The 23,324-nt window shown below is 38.8% G+C and overlaps 5 protein-coding genes across 8 annotated transcripts in view; all 5 read right to left on the bottom strand.

The window, feature by feature from the left end:
- Window positions 1-23,324, bottom strand: part of LOC125271244 (polymeric immunoglobulin receptor-like) — a 477,349-nt gene that overhangs the window by 269,146 nt on the left and 184,879 nt on the right. The window lies entirely within an intron of this gene.
- On the bottom strand, window positions 979-7,596 carry LOC125271205 (polymeric immunoglobulin receptor-like). 2 transcript variants are annotated; one of them, XM_048195210.1, is made up of 10 exons: window positions 7,460-7,596; window positions 4,949-5,029; window positions 4,568-4,861; window positions 4,147-4,464; window positions 3,715-4,023; window positions 3,333-3,635; window positions 2,942-3,247; window positions 2,590-2,865; window positions 1,823-1,909; window positions 979-1,274 (listed from the first exon to the last, which is right to left on the bottom strand). In XM_048195210.1, exons 2-9 carry the CDS (start codon window positions 4,989-4,991, stop codon window positions 1,824-1,826), a joined length of 1,935 nt encoding a protein of 644 aa, XP_048051167.1. In that variant the 5' UTR covers window positions 4,992-5,029; window positions 7,460-7,596; the 3' UTR covers window positions 979-1,274; window position 1,823. The 2 variants fall into 2 exon arrangements, with proteins under 2 accessions (XP_048051167.1, XP_048051166.1); XM_048195209.1 differs by lacking the exon at window positions 979-1,274 and adding an exon at window positions 1,544-1,684.
- Window positions 7,561-15,976, bottom strand: LOC125271223 (polymeric immunoglobulin receptor-like). Its single transcript, XM_048195256.1, has 9 exons — window positions 15,810-15,976; window positions 11,029-11,217; window positions 10,557-10,868; window positions 10,121-10,435; window positions 9,698-10,024; window positions 8,686-8,820; window positions 8,510-8,596; window positions 8,299-8,342; window positions 7,561-8,203 (listed from the first exon to the last, which is right to left on the bottom strand). Exons 2-9 carry the CDS (start codon window positions 11,066-11,068, stop codon window positions 7,892-7,894), a joined length of 1,572 nt encoding a protein of 523 aa, XP_048051213.1. The 5' UTR covers window positions 11,069-11,217; window positions 15,810-15,976; the 3' UTR covers window positions 7,561-7,891.
- LOC125271218 (polymeric immunoglobulin receptor-like) lies at window positions 15,999-18,226 on the bottom strand. Its single transcript, XM_048195238.1, has 6 exons — window positions 18,156-18,226; window positions 17,772-18,068; window positions 17,369-17,689; window positions 16,933-17,247; window positions 16,554-16,856; window positions 15,999-16,467 (listed from the first exon to the last, which is right to left on the bottom strand). The coding sequence occupies exons 1-6, from the start codon at window positions 18,196-18,198 to the stop codon at window positions 16,118-16,120; spliced, it is 1,629 nt and encodes a 542-aa protein (XP_048051195.1). The 5' UTR covers window positions 18,199-18,226; the 3' UTR covers window positions 15,999-16,117.
- On the bottom strand, window positions 19,384-21,933 carry LOC125273099 (uncharacterized protein K02A2.6-like). Its single transcript, XM_048198367.1, has one exon. The coding sequence runs from the start codon at window positions 21,931-21,933 to the stop codon at window positions 19,384-19,386; it is 2,550 nt and encodes an 849-aa protein (XP_048054324.1).

Genomic DNA, 23,324 nt, shown 5'->3' with positions numbered 1-23,324 from the left:
AATATGCCAATTACATAAAATAATTTTTAAAAAAATCAACCGAAATTTAAAAGTTTTTCTTCTGTGAAAGTGCAGATAATGTTTAAATAGTGCAGCTGTGCTGAAAAACATCACACAATAATAATTCAAATCACTTAGTACAAGTTTGAAATGTAAACACAGATACTCTGAATGAAAATGTATGAATGCATATTTGAAGTGAAGTGAAGCCAAGAATGGTGTCCCTGTCCCATACTCAGAACTGTGCTCTGCATTTCACGCATCCAAGTGCACACACACACACACACACACACACACACACACGATTCCAGCACCGGCAGGAAATGACTGAGGTGTCCTTGAGCAAGGCACCTAACACCCAATCGCTCCCCAGGTGCCCGGGTGTGTGTGTATCACAGTTTGCAGTGTGTGTTCGTTCACTACTCTCTGCTCCTTTGCAGAGTGCAAATTCTGAGTATGGGTTACATCTATATATTTCCAACAACCTGAATAAAAATATTTTTATAATATTAAACTCACAGCATCTCTTTATGGAGTGGGAAGTGTGTGTCCATCGTTGCTAAAGAAACCACTTCCTGTTTTTATGACATACGCAGGTGCCTGAAGTGCATCATAGTTTGACTTTTAACTCTTTCCCTGCCAGCATTTTTGAAAAAAGATGCCGGTTAGCCACAGCATTTTTGATCATTTTCATGAAAGTTTCATGGCCCACAGAATATTTTGTTGTATGAATATGGATTCTTTGTTGTATGCAATAAATCAAAAGAATCAAAAAAGCACCTGCTTTAAAAAAAAGAAAAGAAAAAGAAAAAAAATTGAGAAAATCGCATTTTTGTCAAAGACTATGTCTGGATCAAATTCAGAATGATGATCAAAACATAGATGAAGTAGATCGAGTCCATTAACGCCCCTAATGCTTGAACAGTCCTATAGCTCATCCTGGGTCAACATTTCATTCAGTAACATTACGCAGTTTTGATTTATGTGCTGTTTAATGTTGATGATCGCATAATTTTACATATGCATAGGATTACATATGATGTCACTTGTTTCTGCTACTACTTTACCTGATCAGGATATTCAGTAATCTTCCAGAAGATGCGTAATAGCACCCCCTACCATATAACAGTGAAAACATGGAAAGCCGGAAATTTCTGTGAATGGTGGGGAAGCGTTGTCTCATAAATAGTGGAAAATTCCATTACTGGCAGGGAAAGAGGTTCAAGGTGGTCCGCAGGCCAAGAGTCTAGAGCTGGAAAGACGCCAGAGAATGCCTATTTGAATTAAGTGTAACGGAGGCCAGCTAGTAGTTGCTGTGCGAGTAAACCTCACTCCTCTGATCTCAAGAGATGCTCTAGCGACTGACGCTAGGGGTTGCAGCCTTTAGCCTCCTTGTTAGAGTGTCCGACTCCCACGCCGGAGACCCAGGTTCAAGGCCCGCGCAGAGCGGGGCGAGTAGGACCTGGGTAGAGGGGTTACATTGGTGCCGTGACCCGGATGGGAGTGAGGTTTAGGGGGGTGAGTGTAACGGAGGCCAGCTAGTAGTTGCTGTGCGAGTAAACCTCACTCCTCTGATCTCAAGAGATGCTCTAGCGACTGACGCTAGAGGTTGCAGCCTTTAGCCTCCTTGTTAGAGCGTCCGACTCCCACGCCGGAGACCCGCGCAGAGCGGGGTGAGAAGGACCTGGGTTAGAGGGGTTACATAAGCACAAGTGTTTATTTTGAGAAGGTGAAAATAAAGAGTTTCGTGGGTTAGATCTTACGAAGACTATTAGTTAATCTGTAGTACTATAATCTGTGTATTTATTAAAGACAGCCTCACCTCATCTTAATAAACACTCGGTCACAGCGAATCCTCCAATCAGCAGCAGAGTCGAACACAAAGAAATAATGTTGCCCAAAGAGAAATCTGAAAATACATAAAAACATTATGGAGAAACAGGGACATAGATATGCAACATCCATGTCAAATATACACAATTGTTAATAAATGTAAAGTGAAAATCTGAGCTGTAATATATTTACAAACGATGTTACTTACAAATCAAGCATCAAAGTTAGACATCAGTTCTCAGTCTTGCTGAACAATTTTATTATTAGCTCATCAGCTCTTTAAATCAATGACAATTTGTTTAACCCGCCAACTGACTGAACAGATACTGTTCAACAACAGGATATGCATAAGAATGCGCTTTAAAACGGAGGTAAGCTAAAAGAACGTCTCGAGACATGTTTTAAAAAATGCAGCGTTCGTGTGCAAGTGGGAAAGCGGAAAAGAGAAACAAGCAATGGTCAAATATGTCCATCTAGCACATGATTGCATAGAACAACAAATCAAAAGCAACGTAAAAACAAATGCCTTCTTTTATATATGTTTTACATTTCACAACTAGAAAACATTTCACATACATTACAATAAAAAAGCAAAGAATAAGAAAAAACAATTATCGAACGATATATCTGTGAAGGTACATACGATATCATTATATAATTGCATCAACATCTCATTCTGTGTTATGACAAAGTCATAGAAACCTACATTATTTGTGAAGTGAAGTGTATAAATCTTCAAAATGAACAGGGACTTACCAATATTAACAGTGAGGTTGACTTTAGTGATGACGTGAGCTCCACACCAGTATATCCCAGAATCCTCTTCTCTCAGATCAGTGATGTTCACAGTAAAGACTCCAGTAGAAGCTTCATCACTGAAAGAGAATCGATCATCTCTGATCGTCTCCAATGAAACTCCATCCTTCACACACATGGAGGGTTCATGTGCTTTACAGAAGAGTTTCTGATGTTCATCATGATGTTTGCACTGGATTGACATGTCGTCTCCTTCATACTTAGTCAAGTTCAGCTCTGGAAATGATGAGAAATAGAAGAACATCAATTCACAGCCATAGTTTGACATATTCAGATGATAAACCTTCCTCACCCTCGTTCATGATGACGATCAGATGAGTGTAAAGATAATTCACGTCTCTCTCTAATGTCACTGCACACCAGTATTTCCCAGCATCCTCTGCTGTCAGTCCAGTGATGGTCCCAGTGAAGACACTTGCAGTGCCGTCATCATTCAGAGTCAATCTGTCAGTCTTGGTCTCTTTCTCTTCATTGAGAGTATTTCTATCTCTAGTGGAGCACTTCCCCTTACAGAGAGACTTTGACTTTGATTTATAGATTGAATCATAAGGGCAGATGATCTCAGCAGATTCTCCTTCACGTCTCACTACTGGAGCTACTGCAAACACACAAACACAGACATTTAACACACATGATTCTGAATAGACTGTATTTCTACAATGAAATCATCTGAATTCACTCACTGATGAGGTTGAGCTGAATTTTGGTGTTCAGGGAGATGAAAGTCAAATGTGTGTCTCTGGTTTCTGCTCCACACCAGTAAACTCCAGCATCTCTCACGCTCACATTACTGATGCTCACTGTAAAAACTCTCTCTTCATTTCTCTCAGATGAACCATTCATTTCTGTCACTGTAGATGTGCTGATGTTTTGACAGATGTGATTATCATCCTCTTTGCAGACATGAACTTTATGTTCCTCTGGGATCTGACAGATGATGTTGACTTCTTCACCAAGATGAGCAGATTCAGTCACAAAAATTGCACCTGTAAATTAAGAGAAATTACATTAAACATTGGAACAAATAATTCAAACATGCAAGATAAAGTATTTCATGTTCCTCACCGTCTGTGACGTTCAGCTGAAGTTCAGTGAAGCTCTCAGTATAGGGAGACACATTCACTCCACACCTGTATGTTCCTGCATCTGCAGCTTTCAGCTCTCTAAAAAACACCATCAAGACTCCTGCTCTGGTGTCGTCATATAAAGAAACATCTCCATTCTCCATCCATTCATCCTGAACTCCTGGATTCTTCCTCTCTGAACATTCATCTGATTCTTTACAGATGTATTTTGGATTGGTTTTGTATTGAGGATGTTCACACTTGATCATCAAACGACCTCCTGAGTAGCCAGTTACTTCAGGCACTTTATCTGTCAATCAAAAAATATCTGACTGAATCAGTGTGTTTATTGAATGAGACATATGACAAATACTGAAGAAGCAAACTGACTATGTGAATTTACTAGATGACATTGATAGTTTGTTCTACTCACTCATGATGTGCAAATTAACAGTATTAATAATGGAGTAAGTGTACGAGTGTCTGTTGATCCAAACTCCACAAAAATAAACTCCTCCATCATCTGGTCTCACAGCAGAAATTCTCACACTGAAGATATTTTTCTGTTTGTCATCAGAAACACTGAATCTTTCTTTCTTATTCCATGTGCTGTAAATCATCTCAATAGAGTCTTCTCCTTCTTTGAATATGATCTTGGGATCATTAATATGACTCTGTGAATATTCACAGCTGAATGTTGCAGTTTCTCCATTACTCACTATCACTCTCTTTGACACTTTACAACATGAATCTGTAATTCACAAAATAAAGAAACAGATTTCACATATACCTGTATAAAAGCTTTGAAATGACTGATAGTTTTACTAAAAGACTTTAATCTTTAAACAACTGACCTTCTTTCACATTTAAAGCCATATTGATGTACCATTGGCCTTCAACCCCAATTTCGTATCTTCCAGCATCTTGTTGATTTAAATCTCTGATGTAGATCACAAGTTTTCCCTCATTGTTTTGAAACAGTGTGAATTGTCCTTCATTAATCCATGCATGTTTCTTATCATACAATACTGTCTTCCACTCAGATAACTTATGCATGTATTTCACAGAGTAACTGTACCAAAACCTCTGTGACTCAACAAGAAGACTTCCTCCAGAATATCCAGTGACACTAAAGCATCTCACTGCACCTGTCAATCAGATTGATACTGTGATCAGAAACCTCATGAACAGAAAACAGCATCATTACTGCAGTGATGAAAGAGAAAAGCTCTGACCTGAGATCAGGTAGAAAGTGAAGAAGATGAGGAGGATCTTCATTGTGAGTTGAGTTCAGTCTTCTTTATGCTGAATGATCTCTGTGTGCAAGAGGGCTGTTAGTTAGGGTTTTTTGTAGTATGACATCATATAGACCTCCTTTGACTCAGTACTGAATTAAATACTTAGACAAAGAGTGCCACCTGGCTGAAGTTACAGTTACTGATTTTAATGTGCGCCTTGTTTTTATGCAGATATTATAATGAATGTAAGAAACTTCAACATGTCAGACAGATTTGTGTTTGTAATTTGAGTGTCAGTAAAAACAGACTTTGGACATTTCTATGTCTGCTATTTCGGAGGATAAATACAATCTAATTAAAGCGTTAGTTCACCCAAAAATGAAAATTCTGTCATTAATTACTCACCCTCATGTTGTTCTACACCCGTAAGACCTTCGTTCATCTTCAGAACACAAATTTAGATATTTTGATGAAATCAGAATGTCTTGGAGTCAGTGATTCGGAACGCAAAAGTCACGTGATTTCAGCAGTTTGGCGGTTTGATATGTGATCCGAATCACTGATTAGATTTGTAAAGCTCCAAAGCTTCATGAAGCAGTGTTTTGAAATAGATATTGTTAAAAAAAATTGTTATTTTGTTAATTTGGTGTTATGTATTATATATGTTCTCGTCGCTTTATAATATTAAAGTTGAACCACTGTACTCACATGAACTGATTTAAATATGTTTTTAGTACATTAATGGATCTTGTGAGAGGAAGTACCATTGCTGTGAATGCAGGCCTCACTGAGCCATAGGACTTAATCAAAATATCTTAATTTGTGTTTTGAAGATGAACGAAGGTCATACGGGTGTGGAACAACATGAGGGCGAGTAATGAAGGGTGAACTAACACTTTAAGTTGTGCCAGTTGTGGCCTAATGGTTAGAGAGTCAGACTTATAACCTGAAAGTTGTGGATTCGAGTCTCAGTACCGGCAGGCAATGTAAGTGGGGGAGTAAATGAACAGCTCTCTCTTCCACTGTCATTACCCACAACCGAGGGGCCCTTAAACAAGGCATATAACCCCCAATCACTCCCCAGGCACCACAGCAAAAACTGACCAAAAACTGACTGGCCTTAAAAACTGGTAGATCTGCTTATTTCTCAAATATCTTAGAAGAAAATAAACACAACCCTAGTTATTTATTTGATACAGTGGCTAAATTAACAAGAAATAAAGCTTCAACTTTTGATGTTTCCAAACAGCACAGCAGTAATGACTTTATGAACTTCTTTACTTGCAAGATTGATAATATTAGAGAAAAAAATATAACCATGCAACTGTTTACTACAGTATCGCGTCAGACAGTGCATTGTAGTGTCCCTGAGGAAAAATTCAATTCATTTACTGCTTTAGGAGAGGAATAATGCTCTAAACCTTTTAAATCATCAAAATCAACCACATGTATGTTAGACCTTATACCGACTAAGCTATTGAAAGAGATGCTTCCGGAGGTCATAGATCCTCTTCTTAATATTGTCAATTCATCTTTATCACTAGGATACGTACCAAAAACTTTTAAGCTGGCTGTTATTAAACCTCTTATTAAAAAAACACAACTTGATCCTAGAGAATTAGTCAATTACAGGCCGATCTCAAATCTCACTTTTCTGTCAAAAATAATAGAAAAGGCAGTATCATTGCAACTATGTTCCTTCTTGGAAAGAAATGGTATCTGTGAGGATTTCCAGTCAGGATTTAGACCATACCATTGTCATGGTTCAAATCATACTTATCTGACCGTTATCAGTTTGTAGTAGCAAATTAAGAGATGTCATATCGATCACAAGTTCAATATGGAGTACCGCAAGGCTCAGTACTAGGACCATTGATTTTCACTCTGTACATGCTACCCTTGGGAGATATCATTAGGAAGCATGGCGTCAGTTTTCATTGTTACGCTGATGATACTCAGCTCTATATTTCTTCACGCCCTGACGAAACTTACCAATTCACAAAATTAACAGAATGCATAGCTGATATAAAAAACTGGATGACCAGTAATTTCCTACTACTAAATTCAGAAAAAACAGAGATTCTAATTTTTGGACCAAAAAACTTCTTCACATAATAACCTAGAATACTGTCTAACACTTGATGGCTGCTCTGTTAAGTCTTCGTCGTCAGCTAGGAACCTGAGTGTGCTCTTTGATACCAATCTTTCATTTGAAGGCCATGTTTCTAGCATCTGTAAAACTGCATTCTTCCATCTTAAAAATATATCTGCTGTCAATAAGGGCTACTTTTTTTGTTTGTTCATTTGCCCTAGAGAAAAGGGGAGGATGTAACAACTGGGGGCTCGTCCGGGATTTGAACCCGGGACCTCTCGCACCCCAAACGAGAATCATTACGCTAGACCAACCTACCCCGTGTTTGTGGTTTTTGTAACAGTGTTTATGTTTTACATGATTTGTTTCAAAGGTAGCCATAGACAAATATGATATGCCACCAGTATAAAACTTACAATGACCACAGCAGAGCCTTTGATGGTCCAGGGTGGAACCGGAGAGATGTAATACTGAGGTGGCGTCAGGAAGGCTGGAAAGGCCAAGGTGGAGTTGGAGGATCCAAGGACCATGTTGAAGCTGGTGCAAGTAAGGAACCTGGTGGAGCAGAAGGAAGTCCATGATGGAGCCAGGGTAATGACAGAACAAGGTGGAGTCTTAAAGACGAGGGAACCCATGTGAAGCTGGAGGGATGGAGGTGGCATTTCCAGGAAATTGGACAGAACCATCAAAGGTGGTGGAGCTAAGAAACCGGGGAACCAGTGAAGAGAGCAGAGTCTGGGAACCAGGTGGGACCAGAAAAGCAGGTGAAGCTACTTGGAAACTTAACGCCAAAGACAAGGTTCAAACATTCAAATATTCAGCTCATTTATATTCTCTGCTGTGGCTCTTCAAGCAGTGAGATGATTGACAGCAGCGTATTCAATGTAATCCTGATTATTCCTGAAACTGACACTGTCAGGACAGTCTGATTCCTTGTGGAAATAAACCACTGCGTAATTCAGATCCTCAGCAGATGTGATGCAGCACTGAGAGTCTCCAGTGGCTTTCTCAACTGTAGCGTAAACACAGTTAGAGGAAACAGAGGGGTTTGTGGGTAATTGGGCAGTGGCATAAACTGTAGCAGAGGAATTAGAGGGGTTTGTGGGTAATTGTTTGTGAGTGTCTTTAATCTCCTCAAAATCACAACCAGTGTTAGAAACCTGAGGAGAGACAGAGAAATTATTTACAGCTCTGAAGATCTTCAGGATGGAAGGCATTAGAGATTAATATCATTTTATACAGTAACTGGACTCACCACTTCATGTTTTCCTGGTCCAGTCTGAGATGACGAATCACCACCTGATAAAAACAAGCATCTTAAATTAATGACGTTATATCACATTTCAACACTGACATCTTGTGTAAATGTTTTCACACGTCATCAAATTTCTGTATTTTGTAATTGGGGCCAATAGGTGGCGACAGATTCAAACTGAAAAAAAAAAAAAGTTAAGAAGGAGTTTTACCTCGAGACTGACACTTCTTAAAGAGAAACAGTAATAAGAGTCCAGCGATGATCAGAACCAGAACCAGAGGAACGATCAGAGAAGAGCCTGAAAACACAGGAATTAACAATAACCAGAGAATATGATCATCTGAGCTAAACATCAGATTCTATGTTTATATTTCAGCACAAGGTCACCTGCTAACATGTAAGGAGGCACTGATGTGATGTTAGATGTAGAAGTTTTGAAATCAGAAGCAGATGACGATGATGATGGTGGTGATGATGATGATAATGATAATGATGACGTTGTTGTTTTTAGAACATCTGTACCTAAAACAATAACAAAAATGAGGAAAAACTGTTTTTCTAAACTAAACTGTTTAGAAACTCTTTAGAAACACACTAAACTTTTTTTTGTCTTTTAATGGTTACTGATGTCATTCCCCTACCCAGAATTCATGTTTGCTGATGCACAGACACTTAAAAAACAAAACTGAAAGATGTTCATTTAAGTTTTAGGAACTTATAAATAAGCACATATGTCACAAATTAAGGACTAAAATGACAGTATTTGTATTTTATTATTATTATCTGTAATACTGCAGTACAAGTGTGGTAAAGTGGACTAACAGAAATACTGAAAACTATCCAAATGACAACAGAAGTACTAATGTAAAAAGACTGTAGTAATATTGTGTCCAAATTGCCACACTAATTCTACAACACCAAACACTGTAGTATGAGCACAGACTTTCAAACTTTGATCATATGTTCAGATCCTGAGTTCACACTCGAACTTGTTTATTGTGTGATATATTGTGTTTTTGTATCATCTGTTAAAATGGCAATAAATAAATAAACTCAAGATGTTTAAAATGAACCAATTATACATATAAAGAATGACATGAAGAATAAAATACACAATGAGCATTGCATTTGCAGAACAGCACCACAGATCTACACAAAACTCTTTTAATCGCAGAGACTCAAGTAATACTAAAGGCAGTTCATTTTTGCAAGGACACATCCTCTTTTTAACTGTGGTTTTTGTCTTTAACAGATGTTACTTCTACACTAAAATAATCCTGTGTGTAAACATACAAGAATAGAATAAGCCTGGTTCTTCACTCTCTTTACACAGTCAAGCAACATGAAGCAAGCCACACAGTTGCATTATGGTTAATATCACTGAGAAAATCATCTGTACCTGTAACATTGATCAGGACTCGTGTGATGAAGCTCTTGTGTCCTTGATCAGACTGAACTCCACACCAGTATTCTGAATCTTGTTCAGTCACATGACTGATGCTTCCCGTCAGGAGCTGCTCTTCTCTGTCATCATACAGCTGGATCTTTCCCTCAGGACTCCATCTTCTGCTCTCCTCCACAGACGTCTCTTCAGCACAGAGATCAGCTCCAGATCTCCAGCAGAGAAACTTCACATCACTAATGTGGGATTGTGGGGATTTGCAGCTGATGTTCACAGATCCTCCTGCAGCAGCTGATAGACTGATGCTCTTCACACAACAATCATCTGTTTCAGATCCAAATCAAGTGCAGCAATGTTACAATGACCAGATATATTCATGGATTCTGTCAAATAATGCAGAAATGAATGAAAGCGTCTCACCGTCTCTGATGATCAGATTAAACTCAGAGAAGAAACTGTATTCTTCAGAAACTTTGACTGTAATCTGATATTCTCCAGAGTCGTTCTCATTCAGATCTCTGATAAACACACGTAAGAGACCTGCAGATCTGTCATCCTGAACGGAGAATCGTCTGTCCTGTTTCCATCCTGCTGCTCTGTTAGTGTTTGTTACAGTAAAACATTGACCTCGAGTTTTACAGAAATATTTCACATGGTTCTTGTGTTTCATCTCATATTTGTAGTTTATAATGACGTTTCCTCCTGAATATCCTCTCACACTCCTGATTGGTTGACCTGTTGAACACAAAATGGCATCTGTTATGAGTTTCAGGTGTGAACGGCAGTAATTACAGTCAGTGTTGAGTATCATGATGTTGTGGAGATCATCATGGGTTTGAGGCTCTCAGTTACTCACCTCTTATAACCTTCAGATTCACTTCAGTGTATAAATCATTTCCAACTCTTTCAGTTCCACACCAGTACGTCCCAGAATCCTCTTCTCTCAGATCTCTGATGGTCACAGTGAAGACTTCTGATCTTGTGTCATCATACAGAGAGAATCTTCCAGATTGAACCCATTTATATTTCTCATCAGTCCTGATTCGGTCTGTGCACCACTGTCCTTTACAAAAATACTTTATATATGCTGTATATCCTCTATTATATTTGCATTTGATCGTGACTCCTCCTCCTGAATATCCTGTCACACTGATGGAGCTCACGACTCCTACAACAAACCAGCATCAAACACACTTTAATATATTTATGAGACTACACAGAAATGAACTTTCTTCAGCAGTCACTAGAACATCATGAAGTGAAGTGAAAGACTCTCCTCATCAAATCTGTGCTGTTTTTAGTGATTTACTCTGAGTTCAGATTCTTACCAGGAATCATCAGCAGAGTGAAAGTCAAGATGATCTTCATTCTTCTCTCTTATTAAATGATCTTCTCTGTTGTCAGGAGATTCAGTTCTTCTGAAGCTCTCGATGTGTGTTCAGATGAGTTTTGAGTGTTTCTTTCCTGGTTACAAGTTTAACATGAAGTGCTGAATGTGACGGAGACGCCCACTTCCTCTGAGAGAGAGAGAGAGAGAGAGAGAGAGAGAGAGAAAGTGAAAGTAAGACACTGGACACTGATGGACACAAACAGCAGTGGTTCACATGGTCATCTTATGTATCTCTTTGATTAATTATTATACCAGTGAAAATATCAATTACACTTTAAGATTTGACTTTATAATCATTCAAACATCATTAACATGGAGACAAATTTAAGGCTCAGTACACATTATTTGTCTTTCAGTTTGAATGACACTTGCTATTTAATTACTAAATATCATCATCAAGTTAAATATAATATCAATAAATATAATTCACATTCATAAACCTCAGCATCTGTTGAGTTTTCCAGCGTATCTTTGTTTGAATGACTCTTTTACTGCTTCAGTGAATCTGGTCTCCACAGAGACACACATGAAACACACCAGATTAAACCTGCTGGAAACCACAAACCACGAAAGAGAGACACAAATAAACCTGAGAGTCAAGCAGCTCCATCTAGTGTTGGTCAGTCTGATCTCCTGATCTCCATCTCAATAAAACCAGGACATTTAACAGGTGATTACTCACATGTGCCACTAGATGGACTAATACAAAAAAGTACTAAAAAAATACTAAAAAAGACTAATACAACAACTAAAGGCTAATTTAAAAATACATCTTTACCAATAATTTATTCCTGCAGAGAGAAAAGAGATCCAAACAGCTGTGCTGACTTTAACATTTGAACACCAAGACATTTTATAAAAATGCTTGTGCAACAGAAGCATCTACATGTGCTTCCGACAACCAGAACAAAACCTTCTGAAAGAAGAATTGCAATATATTATAATTAATACTTTATAATATGATCTAAATTCACAACATCTCTTCATGGAGTGGAAAGTGTGTCCATCGTTGCTAAAAAAACACTTCCTGTTTTATCACACCTGCAGGCGGCTGAATCTTGGTTTGACTAAAAGAATATAAAGTGCATGAGCAAAGAAAAGCTCAAGCTGAAGAGCTTCTTGTGTTAGTTTCCCTTTATCACACTGATCACATGTTAAAACCCCTGAAAAACACCCTTCAGCACTGCAACATATCTCACCTTACCTCTAGATCATGTACAATCTAGTTTGTTTAAAACTAGTCATTTAGAGGTTTTAGAGTAATGTGTTGAACTCAATATACTAAATGCATAAAGTATAATGAAGGACTTTTTATGATCTATAATTATGATTCAACTTCAACTTTGTTTCCATTGTTTCAACATGTATAGGATGTTCACAGATATTCTGTCATTGATTTGTGGGCTTATTGAATTTATTTAAATCACACATGGATAACTTGTTGATCATAAATGTTTTTCAGCCTCTTCCTCAGCTTAGTCTTTATTGTCTTCTGCTCACAATGGATGTTGGTCTGTCTCTCTCTGTTCAGTCTCACTGTGGGTTTCCTGAGTCTGTTCAATGTTCTTAGAAAATAACTAAATTTAGAGCCTGAAACCTCACCTGATGTCTGTGACTTTGAGATGGACGGAAATGGCCTGTTCATCATGGAAACTCAAACACAGTGTTCATGAAACACTTCATGAAGAAAAAAAATATCATCAAATTTTGAAACAGTTTTAATAAAAAAAAAATTGATAATACTAATGATCATGATTAAAATCAAGGCCTTGTCAAACAAACTTGCACGTAACTTAAAAAAAATGGAAAAAAGAAATGGCTGTAATTGAAATTGTAAACCGCAAGTAAAGCAAGCCGAGTCAATACCACATAGTGGAAAATAGTCGTAAATTAAATAAAAGAGTAAAAAAATAGTAAAAATCCAAACACAACCGTTTAAATACTAGTCCAACTGTGCTAAAAAAAAAAAAAAAAACATCACACAATAATAATTCAAATCAAGTTTGAAATGTAAACACAGATTCTGTATTTATTCATACTCTCATGGTGCAAACAGTGGCAAAAATAGTGCAAACAGGAAAAGTAACAATTCCAACAGATAAGTTAGAAGTGTAAATAATGAAGTATTATTTAATGATAAAACTTAAAGGGGTCATGAACTGCATCGTTTTATTGTTTTATAATGTTTCCTGGGTCGCACTTATAATGTTAGTTTGCTTTTTACATCAAAAATTGTCATAATTTATAAATAAAAGGCATTTTTCCAATCCTGATTTTAGCCCTCTGGTTTGAACGCTCTGTTTTAAGGGGCGTGTCTCTGTGAGACTTCAGTGTAAACGCCCACTGCTGTGATTGGCTGACATCATTCCATTTGAAATAGCTAAGTATTATGCTGCGTTCACGTCACCTCGTATTTACCGGAATCTTGAGATAACAACACGTGACGTTATATTCGGAGCTGTTCACGTCCTTTTTGGTCCTTGGACTGGGAATTATGCGTTTCCATGGCAGCACTATCAACGCCTAAATGAATCTACAGCGGTCAGGTGGTACAGCGGCCACGTGGTACATGTGGGAGCTTTCAGGAAACTCCCAGCTTACAAGCTGTAATTACGAGCTCTACGAGGACGTGAGCGCTTTTTACAAGCTAGAATGTCGTAACTACAGGAATTACAAGGCCGCGTGAACGCACCTATTACTCTCTCTTTTAGCGCGTTTTTAACTTTGGTAAAGTTGGTTTTATATTCGCACATTCGGACTTCTGATAAATTCAGACTTTCCAATAAATGTGCAATAAATTAATGTTTGCGAATTTTAAGCAGCGACATGATATTGAAAACCAACGATTATCAACTTACAACATTTTTCACAGTCGATCAAAATAGGCAAGTATTGTTTTAATGGCATATTTACTTGTGAATGTCCACTGAATGTCCAATGTAGTGTGATTAACAAGGCTATTGAATACGGATGTCCGAATGTGCGAATATAAAACCAACTTTACCGAAGTGTGAACAGCTCTGGTTACAATGTCACAGGTTGCCATCTCTTAATTATGGTACAGTATTATGGAGTGAACGCAACATAAGCTCATTGTTTTGATTCAGTAGGAACTGTAAAAGGTGGCTGCTGTTTGTGGTTCTCCGTGACTGACGTCTGTCTACATAAAATACACTTCGCTGCATTACATTTAAAACTATGGCATTGTATTTAGATCGTGGCATGAAAGGTTGCAGTGATGAACACTGTAGCTGATGTTGTTGAGCATGAAAGCAGTGATCTCGTCATTGCAACTCAATTAACAGTGCACACATGATATAACTAAGAGATTTGTTGAACAAAATGGGAGTTTTATTAATAGGATATTATTTCTATTTCTAAATCGCGCTTATGAATGTGCTTGTTAGCATATGGCTAATGTGGTTAAAGATGATTATATAAATTATTACCATAATTAAACTAAATGCTAATGCTAATCGATAAGTTTAATGAAGTTACAACTACATAAATCATCAACTAACCATTCGGAAACATCCTGTTGGTCCTTCCTGAGTCTCTCCATCAGTGTCTGACTCCGGATGAACATATAAGGCTGAACACAGTTACTGACAATTTCTGATATTTTGGCTGCATGAGATTTCCAGTTATGTGTGAAAGCACAAGCTGTTAAAGCTCCGCCCTCTTCTGGAAAGGGGGTAGGAAGCAACAGCTCATTTGCATTTAAAGGGACATACAGGAAAACAGTTTGTTTTTGCTCACACCCAAATAGGGGCAAATTGGACAGGCTATAATAAATGATCTGAGGGGTATTTTTGAGCTGAAACTTCACAGACACATTCTGGGGACACATTAAAGGCTGAATAATTCCAAATGAATGCCATTATTTTTACAGGAAAATATAACAAAGAATACCATTTACATGTAGCACATCAATTCTCACTCTCTGAGTGTGTAAGAAACACTGAGCTCTCTCAGCAAAGTGACAGCGAGTCAGGCGCCCCACACTAGTGTTTACTGTGTCAAATACACTGTGCATTCATTGAGATGAACTGAAAAAGTGCACTTTTTAGACATTTTAAAATGTCTTCATTTGGTAAAAAAGAATATTAATTAACATCCCTTTATTTCAGGGTTTGGGGTAATCTTTAATAGTTATAATCTGCTTAGATAAATGTGTGTGTGTGTGTGTGTGTGTGTGTGTGTGTATCTGTGTGTGTTCATGAAGGACAGCATCACCTCATCTTAATAAACACTCAATCACAGCGAATCCTCCAATCAGCAGCAGAGTCGAACACAAAGAAATAATGTTGAACAAAGAGAAATCTGAAAACACACAAACACATTATGGTGAAACGGGGATGTATTCACATGTATATAAAAAAATAAATATATGTAGCAACATTCATGGCAAATATATGTAACCGTTTCTACTCACACAGCTCTAAGTGGGATTCGAACCGGTGTCTCTGGCATGGGAGGTGAGCATTCTAACAAGGATGCTAAAAACCACAGCCTCTAGCATCAGTCTCTGTCGCTACTCTTGAGATCAGAGGAGTGAGGTTTGCATGCACAGCTCTTACAAGCTTGTCTCTGTTACACTCTCCCCCCTAAACCTCACTCCCATAAGGGTCACGGCACCAAATTCAATAATATAGGTCTTAAAACCTATATTATTTGTGAAGTGAAGTGTATAAATCTTCAAAATGATCAGGGACTTACCCATTTTGACAGTGAGGTTGACTTTAGTGGTGACGTGAGCTCCACACCAGTATATCCCAGAATCCTCTTCTCTCAGATCAGTGATGTTCACAGTAAAGACTCCAGTAGAAGCTTCATCACTGAAAGAGAATCGATCATCTCTGATCGTCTCCAATGAAACTCCATCCTTCACACACATGAAGGGTTCATGTGCTTTGCAGAAGAGTTTCTGATGTTCATCATGATGTTTGCACTGGATTGACATGTCGTCTCCTTCATACTTAGTCAAGTTCAGCTCTGGAAATGATGAGAAATATAAGAACATCAATTCACAGCCATAGTTTGACATATTCAGATGATAAACCTTCCTCACCCTCCTTCATGATGACGATCAGATGAGTGTAAAGATAATTCACGTCTCTCTCTAATGTCACTGCACACCAGTATTTCCCAGCATCCTCTGCTGTCAGTCCAGTGATGGTCCCAGTGAAGACACTTGCAGTGCCGTCATCATTCAGAGTCAATCTGTCGGTCTTGGTCTCTTTCTCTTCATTGAGAGTATTTCTATCTCTAGTGGAGCACTTCCCCTTACAGAGAGACTTTGACTTTGATTTATAGATTGAATCATAAGGGCAGATGATCTCAGCAGATTCTCCTTCACGTCTCACTACTGGAGCCACTGCAAACACACAAACACAGACATTTAACACACATGATTCTGAATAGACTGTATTTACTACAATGAAATCATCTGAATTCACTCACTGATGAGGTTGAGCTGAATTTTGGTGTTCAGGGAGATGAAAGTCAAATGTGTGTCTCTGGTTTCTGCTCCACACCAGTAAACTCCAGCATCTCTCACGCTCACATTACTGATGCTCACTGTAAAAACTCTCTCTTCATTTCTCTCAGATGAACCATTCATTTCTGTCACTGTAGATGTGCTGATGTTTTGACAGATGTGATTATCATCCTCTTTGCAGAAATGAACTTTATGTTCCTCTGGGATCTGACAGCTGATGTTGACTTCTTCACCAAGATGAGCAGATTTATTCACACATGTTGCATCTGTAAGCCAGAAGTTTACATAAAAATCAGATCAGATACTTCTAACAATCAAGACACAGTATTTCATGTTCCTCACCGTCTGTGACGTTCAGCTGAAGTTCAGTGAAGCTCTCAGTATAGTGAGACACATTCACTCCACACCTGTATGTTCCTGCATCTGCAGCTTTCAGCTCTCTAAAAAACACCATCAAGACTCCTGCTCTGGTGTCGTCATATAAAGAAACATCTCCATTCTCCATCCATTCATCCTGAACTCCTGGATTCTTCCTCTCTGAACATCCATCTGATTCTTTACAGATGTATTTTGGATTGGTTTTGTATTGAGGATGTTCACACTTGATCATCATACGACCTCCTGAGTATCCGCTCACTCTAGACACGCCCACTTTAGCTGTCAATCACAAATATCTGACAAAATCAGTCTTCAGAGAATACAAACTCTAGCAAATATTGAAACTGCAAATATTGATATATTAACTTATTCTAGTTGACACAGAGTTTGTTCTACTCACCCATAATGTGCAGATGAACTTTAGCTCTAATGGAGTAGAAGAGTCTGTTGATCCAAACTCCACATAAATAAACTCCTCCATCATCTGGTCTCACAGCAGTAATTCTCACACGGAAGAAGTTTGTATGTCTGTCATCAGAAAGACTGAATCTTCCTTCCTCATTCAATGTGCCAGTGGCGTGTATCAACTCTTCAATTAGGTTTTGTCGTTCTTTGAATATGACTTTTGCATCATTGATATGATTCTGTGAATATTCACAGTTGAATGTGGCAGTTTCTCCACTATTTACCACCACTTTCTTTGACATTTTACAACATGAATCTGTAATTCACATAATAAACAAATATATCGATTATCCATACCTTTAAAATGAGTAGTTTCATTGCACACTTGAATTGCTTACCTTTATTCACATTCAAAGTCATATCTATATACCACTTGTCAGTAACCCTGATTCTGTATCTTCCAGCATCATGCTGGTTCAGTTCTCTGATGAATATCATGAGGTTTCCATATTTGTTGCGAAAAAGAACGAATCTTCCTTCACCAGTCCATTCACTGTGTTTCTTGTAATTTATTATGGTTCTCCATGGGTCGTGTTTAACCATATATTTGGCTTTGTCTGTATGCCAAGGCTTCCGTGAATCAACAAGAAGACTTCCTCCAGAATATCCAGTGACACTAAAGCATCTCACTGCACCTGTCAATCAGATTGATACTGTGATCAGAAACCTCATGAACAGAAAACAGCATCATTACTGCAGTGATGAAAGAGAAAAGCTCTGACCTGAGATCAGGTAGAAAGTGAAGAAGATGAGGAGGATCTTCATTGTGAGTTGAGTTCAGTCTTCTTCATGCTGAATGTTCTCTGTGCACATGAGGGCTGATAGTAAGGCTTTTTATAGTGTGACATCACACAGTTCTCCTTTGACTCAGTACTGAATTAAACACTGAGAAAGAGCGCCATCTGGCTGAAGTTACAGTTTCTTCACTTTAACGTTTTCATGAAGATTATCATACAAATTATAGTGAATATAAGAAACTTGAGCCAGACAGATTTCAGCTTTTATTGTGAGGCTCAGTCATTAACACATTGACTTAGACTATTAGATAATAAAATTATATAGTTATTAAGGAATTAATACATTATGACACATAATAACAATTCATATATTACTTATTCTTATAGACTCTTCATTAGTTGCTGATGCAGTAATCATTAATTAATGGTTTAGTTCTTCATGAGTCATACATTAACGCAGGATTATCTGTGCATTAGCAAAGTCCCTTTAAGACAAGTCATTTCACTCGGCGGCCATCTTTGAAACGCCTCTCGGGCATCCTGGGCATCATGCAATCTCTTTGAATGGGGAAACATCAAATTCTACAAAACTGTTGGCCAACTGTAATGTTTGTTGTTCAATTAATGAAACTGTGTCTAACAAAACATCTTTTATTTTACAGAACGGTCCGCACATGGTGCAACTTCACAACATGACTAGGCGTCTCCTTCAGGTAGGACCAACACCTACAGGTAAGTACTTCACTACTGACATCTAGTGATTATTTAAGGTTTCACCATTACTGCATTTAAATTCTTGCATGCTCACTTAACAACAACATATTATATAACAACTTAAACATTATGCTCTTTATACAAACCATCTCTTAATTAACATTCAACTGTCATTACTCTCTTTTTGCATAGTAACTACTTAAATGTCTGTTCACTTTACTAATGCCTCCTTTACAGGTCAAGTCTCTCAGGTGGTTTTACTGTGCGTTTGGATCTTCGCAATTCAGGTAAGTGTGTCTCCTTTTCATCCTCTTTATTGTCTATAACTGGTTCTGTTTCCGATTCTACAGGTGATGTATCCTGTGGCACTGTTTCTTGTGTTTTCAGCAAACTTCTCCTATTTCTTCTCAGGATCTGACCATCTTCTGTTTTCACAGTGTAAGATCTCGGATAAACCTCCTCAAGGACTGTGGCTTTTCTATTCCAGGTATTGCAATCCTCAAGTCTTTTGCAACCCTTTGATTTTCTTTGGTTGTGTCAGGTAAGGCAGGGTAGTACGCAATTTTCTTCCCATTAGCATCTCAGCTGGAGATAAACCATGTTCCAGTGGTGAAGCATGGTAATTTAACAATGCTAGATACGGGTCAGACTTGCTGCTCACTGCTTTCTTCAGTAGCATTTTAACTATATGTACTCCCTTTTCCGCTTTCCCGTTAGATTGTGGATATAGCGGGCTCGATGTCACATGTTTGAAGTCATACTCCACTGCAAATTCCTGGAATTCTTTGCTATTATAACACGGTCCATTGTCACTACAGACAACCTGAGGGATTCCATGCCTTGCAAAGATTGACTTCATGTGTGTGATTACACTGGCAGTAGATGTATTTGGAAGCAGAGCCATCTCTGGATAGTTAGACAGGTAGTCCACAACAAGCAGATAGTTCTTCCCATTTAAGACAAACAAATCTGTTCCAATTTTCTGCCACGGCTCACTAGGTGTGTCAGTGATGATCATTGGCTCTTTTTGCTGCTTTGCTCGATGACTTAAGCAGGTATCACAGGTTGACACCATTCTGTCAATGTCAGCATTAATTCCTGGCCAATAGATGGCTGTCCTGGCTCTCCTTTTGCATTGTTCTGCTCCCAGATGTCCCTCATGCAATCTTCTCAGCATTTCCTTTCTCAGTGCTTGTGGCATTACTATTCTATTCTGTCTCAGCAGAAGTCCTTCTACCACACTCAACTCTGTCCTTATATTGTAGTACCGTGAACATGCTTCCTTTTTCCAGCCTTCATTCAGAAGTTTGATGACAATCTGTAGCTCTCTGTCTTTCGCGGTTTCAGCTACAATCTGTTTAGACTTTGCATCAGTCACTGGAAGAGCACCAGCTATCATGTTCACATGAAGGGTCACGTCAGCTTCTGTAGAGCTCTTGTGATGTGTCTCACTGTCTGAGGTTGCTCTGGACAGAGCATCTGCTAGCACTATGTACTTTCCAGGTGTATATATCAGTTCAAAGTCATATCTCTGAAGCTTCATCATTAGCCGTTGGATTCTCGGTGACATTTCACTCAAATTTTTCTTGATGATGGCTATTAGTGGCTTGTGATCTGTCTCCGCCACAAACTTTGGAAGTCCATACACATAACTGTGAAACTTCTCCACCCCATACACCAGTCCAAGGCACTCCTTCTCGATCTGGGCATAACGACACTCAGCTTGCGTCATTGTTCTTGATGCATACGCAACTGGCCTCCAGTGTTTTCCTTCTTCCTGGAGCAGCACAGCTCCCAAGCCATCCTTAGATGCGTCAGTTGATATCTTTGTCCTCCTAGATGGTTCAAAGAAAGTCAGCACAGGCTCTGTTGTCAAGAGTGTCTTCAGACGGGACCACTCTTGTTCATGGTTGTTTGTCCACTTGAACTCACACTTGTCATGTAACAGTTCTCTCATGTACACTGTCTTTGACGACAGGTTTGGTATGAACTTGCCGATAAAGTTAATCATTCCCATCACTCTTAACACTGCCTTTTTGTCTGTAGGTCTTGGCATATTGAGTATTGCTTGAATTTTACTTTTGTCTGGTTGTACGCCACCTTCTGTCAGCTTGTCTCCTAGAAACGTGACTTCCTTTACTCCAAACTGACATTTTTGTTTATTCAGCCTCAGTCCATATTTCTGCACTCGCTGCAAAACTTCCATGAGCCTTTCATTGTGCTGTTCAATTGTGGATCCCCACAATATGACATCATCCACATAGACACAAACTCCTTGTATTCCTTCAATTATGTGCTCCATGGCTTTGTGAAACACCTCAGGTGCTGAAGAAATCCCAAAGGGCATCCTCAAGAAGGAGTATCTGCCAAAGGGTGTGTTAAATGTGCAGTAGTGTGTGCTATCTTCATGTAGTTTTACCTGCCAAAAGCCCTGAGATGCATCCAGCTTTGTGAAGAACTTTGCACCTCCCATCTCACTGATGATTTCTTCCCGAGCCGGAATCTGATAATGTTCTCTCTGAATGTTTGCGTTTAGGTCTTTTGGATCCATACACACACGTAATTCTCCGTTTGCTTTTCTTACACAAACCATGGAGTTCACCCATTCTGTCGGCTGTTCCACTTTCTTTATAACTCCCATGGCTGTCATCCTTTCCAGTTCCTGTTTTAACTTATCTCTTAGCGGGGCTGGTACCCGTCTCAGAGCATGGACCACTGGCTTTGCATCCTCTTTGAGCTGTATCTTATAGGTGAATGGAAGCGCTCCAAACTCTTCAAAAATGTCAGGAAACTGTTTTACTATATTATCAACACTGTTCTGTGTATTGCCATATTTTATGTTGTCTACTCTTTTAACTAGGCCTAAGTCTTCACATGCCTTGTCTCCCAACACTGAATCATGTCCATCTGGAACGACTACGAACACAAGGTGTTGTTCTTTGCTTTTCACCTTTACTTTGATCTTGCATGTTCCTCTTGTTTCTATGCTCTGTCCGTTGTAAGCTTTGAGTTGCACAGTGTTTGGTTTAATATGTGGCTTGCTTTTCATTTTTCTTATATCTCTTTCAGAGATCACATTTGGCTCCTGTGTCTAATTTCAGCATTATTGTTGCTCCATTTATTTCTCCAGCTGCAGTCCACTTATCCTTCACAAGACTGTTTTCTTCAGCCTGTTCTACCAGGCCTACAAAGAATGTGTCACTAAGAGCAGTTTCTTCCACTGTATGGACTCGTTCGCTTCGACTATGTTTTTTTGTCAAGCACTGCTTTGCAAAGTGATTCTGCCCTCCACATTTAGCACAGGTTTTGCCATAGGCTGGGCACTGCTTTGGTCTGTGTCTTTTGCCACATCTCTTACAACTGAACATTTCTTTTTCATTTTGCTGTTTCCATTTTGAAGAGCTTTGTTTCTGAGCTCTCTCTGTCACTGCAGCTACTGACGAACTTTCATGTGCAGCAGTCTTTGTATAACGTTTTAGCATGTTGCTGCACCACTTCACTGGCATGACATATCCGTACTGCATCAGTTAATGTCAGCTCAGTTTCTCTCAACAATCTCTCCCTCATTTTCTTGTCATTTATTCCAAACACAATTTGGTCCCTGACCATTGAATCATGTAGCAATCCAAAGTTACATGTCCTCGCTTTCAATTTGAGGTCGATTAAGAAACTATCAAATGTCTCTCCTTGAAGTTGCAGACATGAACGAAAAATATACCTCTCAAATGTCTCGTTCTTTTTTGGTGAGCAGTGTAATTTCTCGATCACTTTCTCGAAGCTTCCTTTATCTTCTGCTCGATCAAACACCAGCGTGTTAAATACCTCGATCGATTGCGGTCCCGCAACGGTGAGCAATAAAGCAATCTTTCTTGCATCCGACTGATCATCCAGCCCCACTGCTTGCAAATACAGTGTAAATCGTTGCTTAAACGTTCGCCACTCACAGTCAATATTTCCAGTCCAGTTGACAGCGTCAGGCGGTTTTACACTTTCCATTACGACTATCTGAACTTCTGACCACTCCTGGTACCATGTAATGTTTGTTGTTCAATTAATGAAACTGTGTCTAACAAAACATCTTTTATTTTACAGAACGGTCCGCACATGGTGCAACTTCACAACATGACTAGGCGTCTCCTTCAGGTAGGACCAACACCTACAGGTAAGTACTTCACTACTGACATCTAGTGATTAGACTAGGTATATGCACATATCATTAAATACTCACTTATCATGACACCAACCTTACGATTAAATTTCATATTTGAAATCACCAATGAAATCTAACAACAACCGGCTCATAAATTTAGTTTCTAAACGCTCGAATCATGACAAAAAAACTGTATTATTCAGGCTGGATCAAGCTAATGCGCATGCGCAGACCTAAATGCGCGTCTCTTTGGAGGCGCGCGTCTGACTGTTTCTATAGAAACCGGTGAT

This window comes from Megalobrama amblycephala, linkage group LG7 (genome assembly GCF_018812025.1).
Source record: "Megalobrama amblycephala isolate DHTTF-2021 linkage group LG7, ASM1881202v1, whole genome shotgun sequence".
NCBI classification, from domain to species: domain Eukaryota; kingdom Metazoa; phylum Chordata; class Actinopteri; order Cypriniformes; family Xenocyprididae; genus Megalobrama; species Megalobrama amblycephala.
Note: the sequence above shows the minus strand (reverse complement) of the source record. Positions and strands in the feature narration are given on the sequence as shown.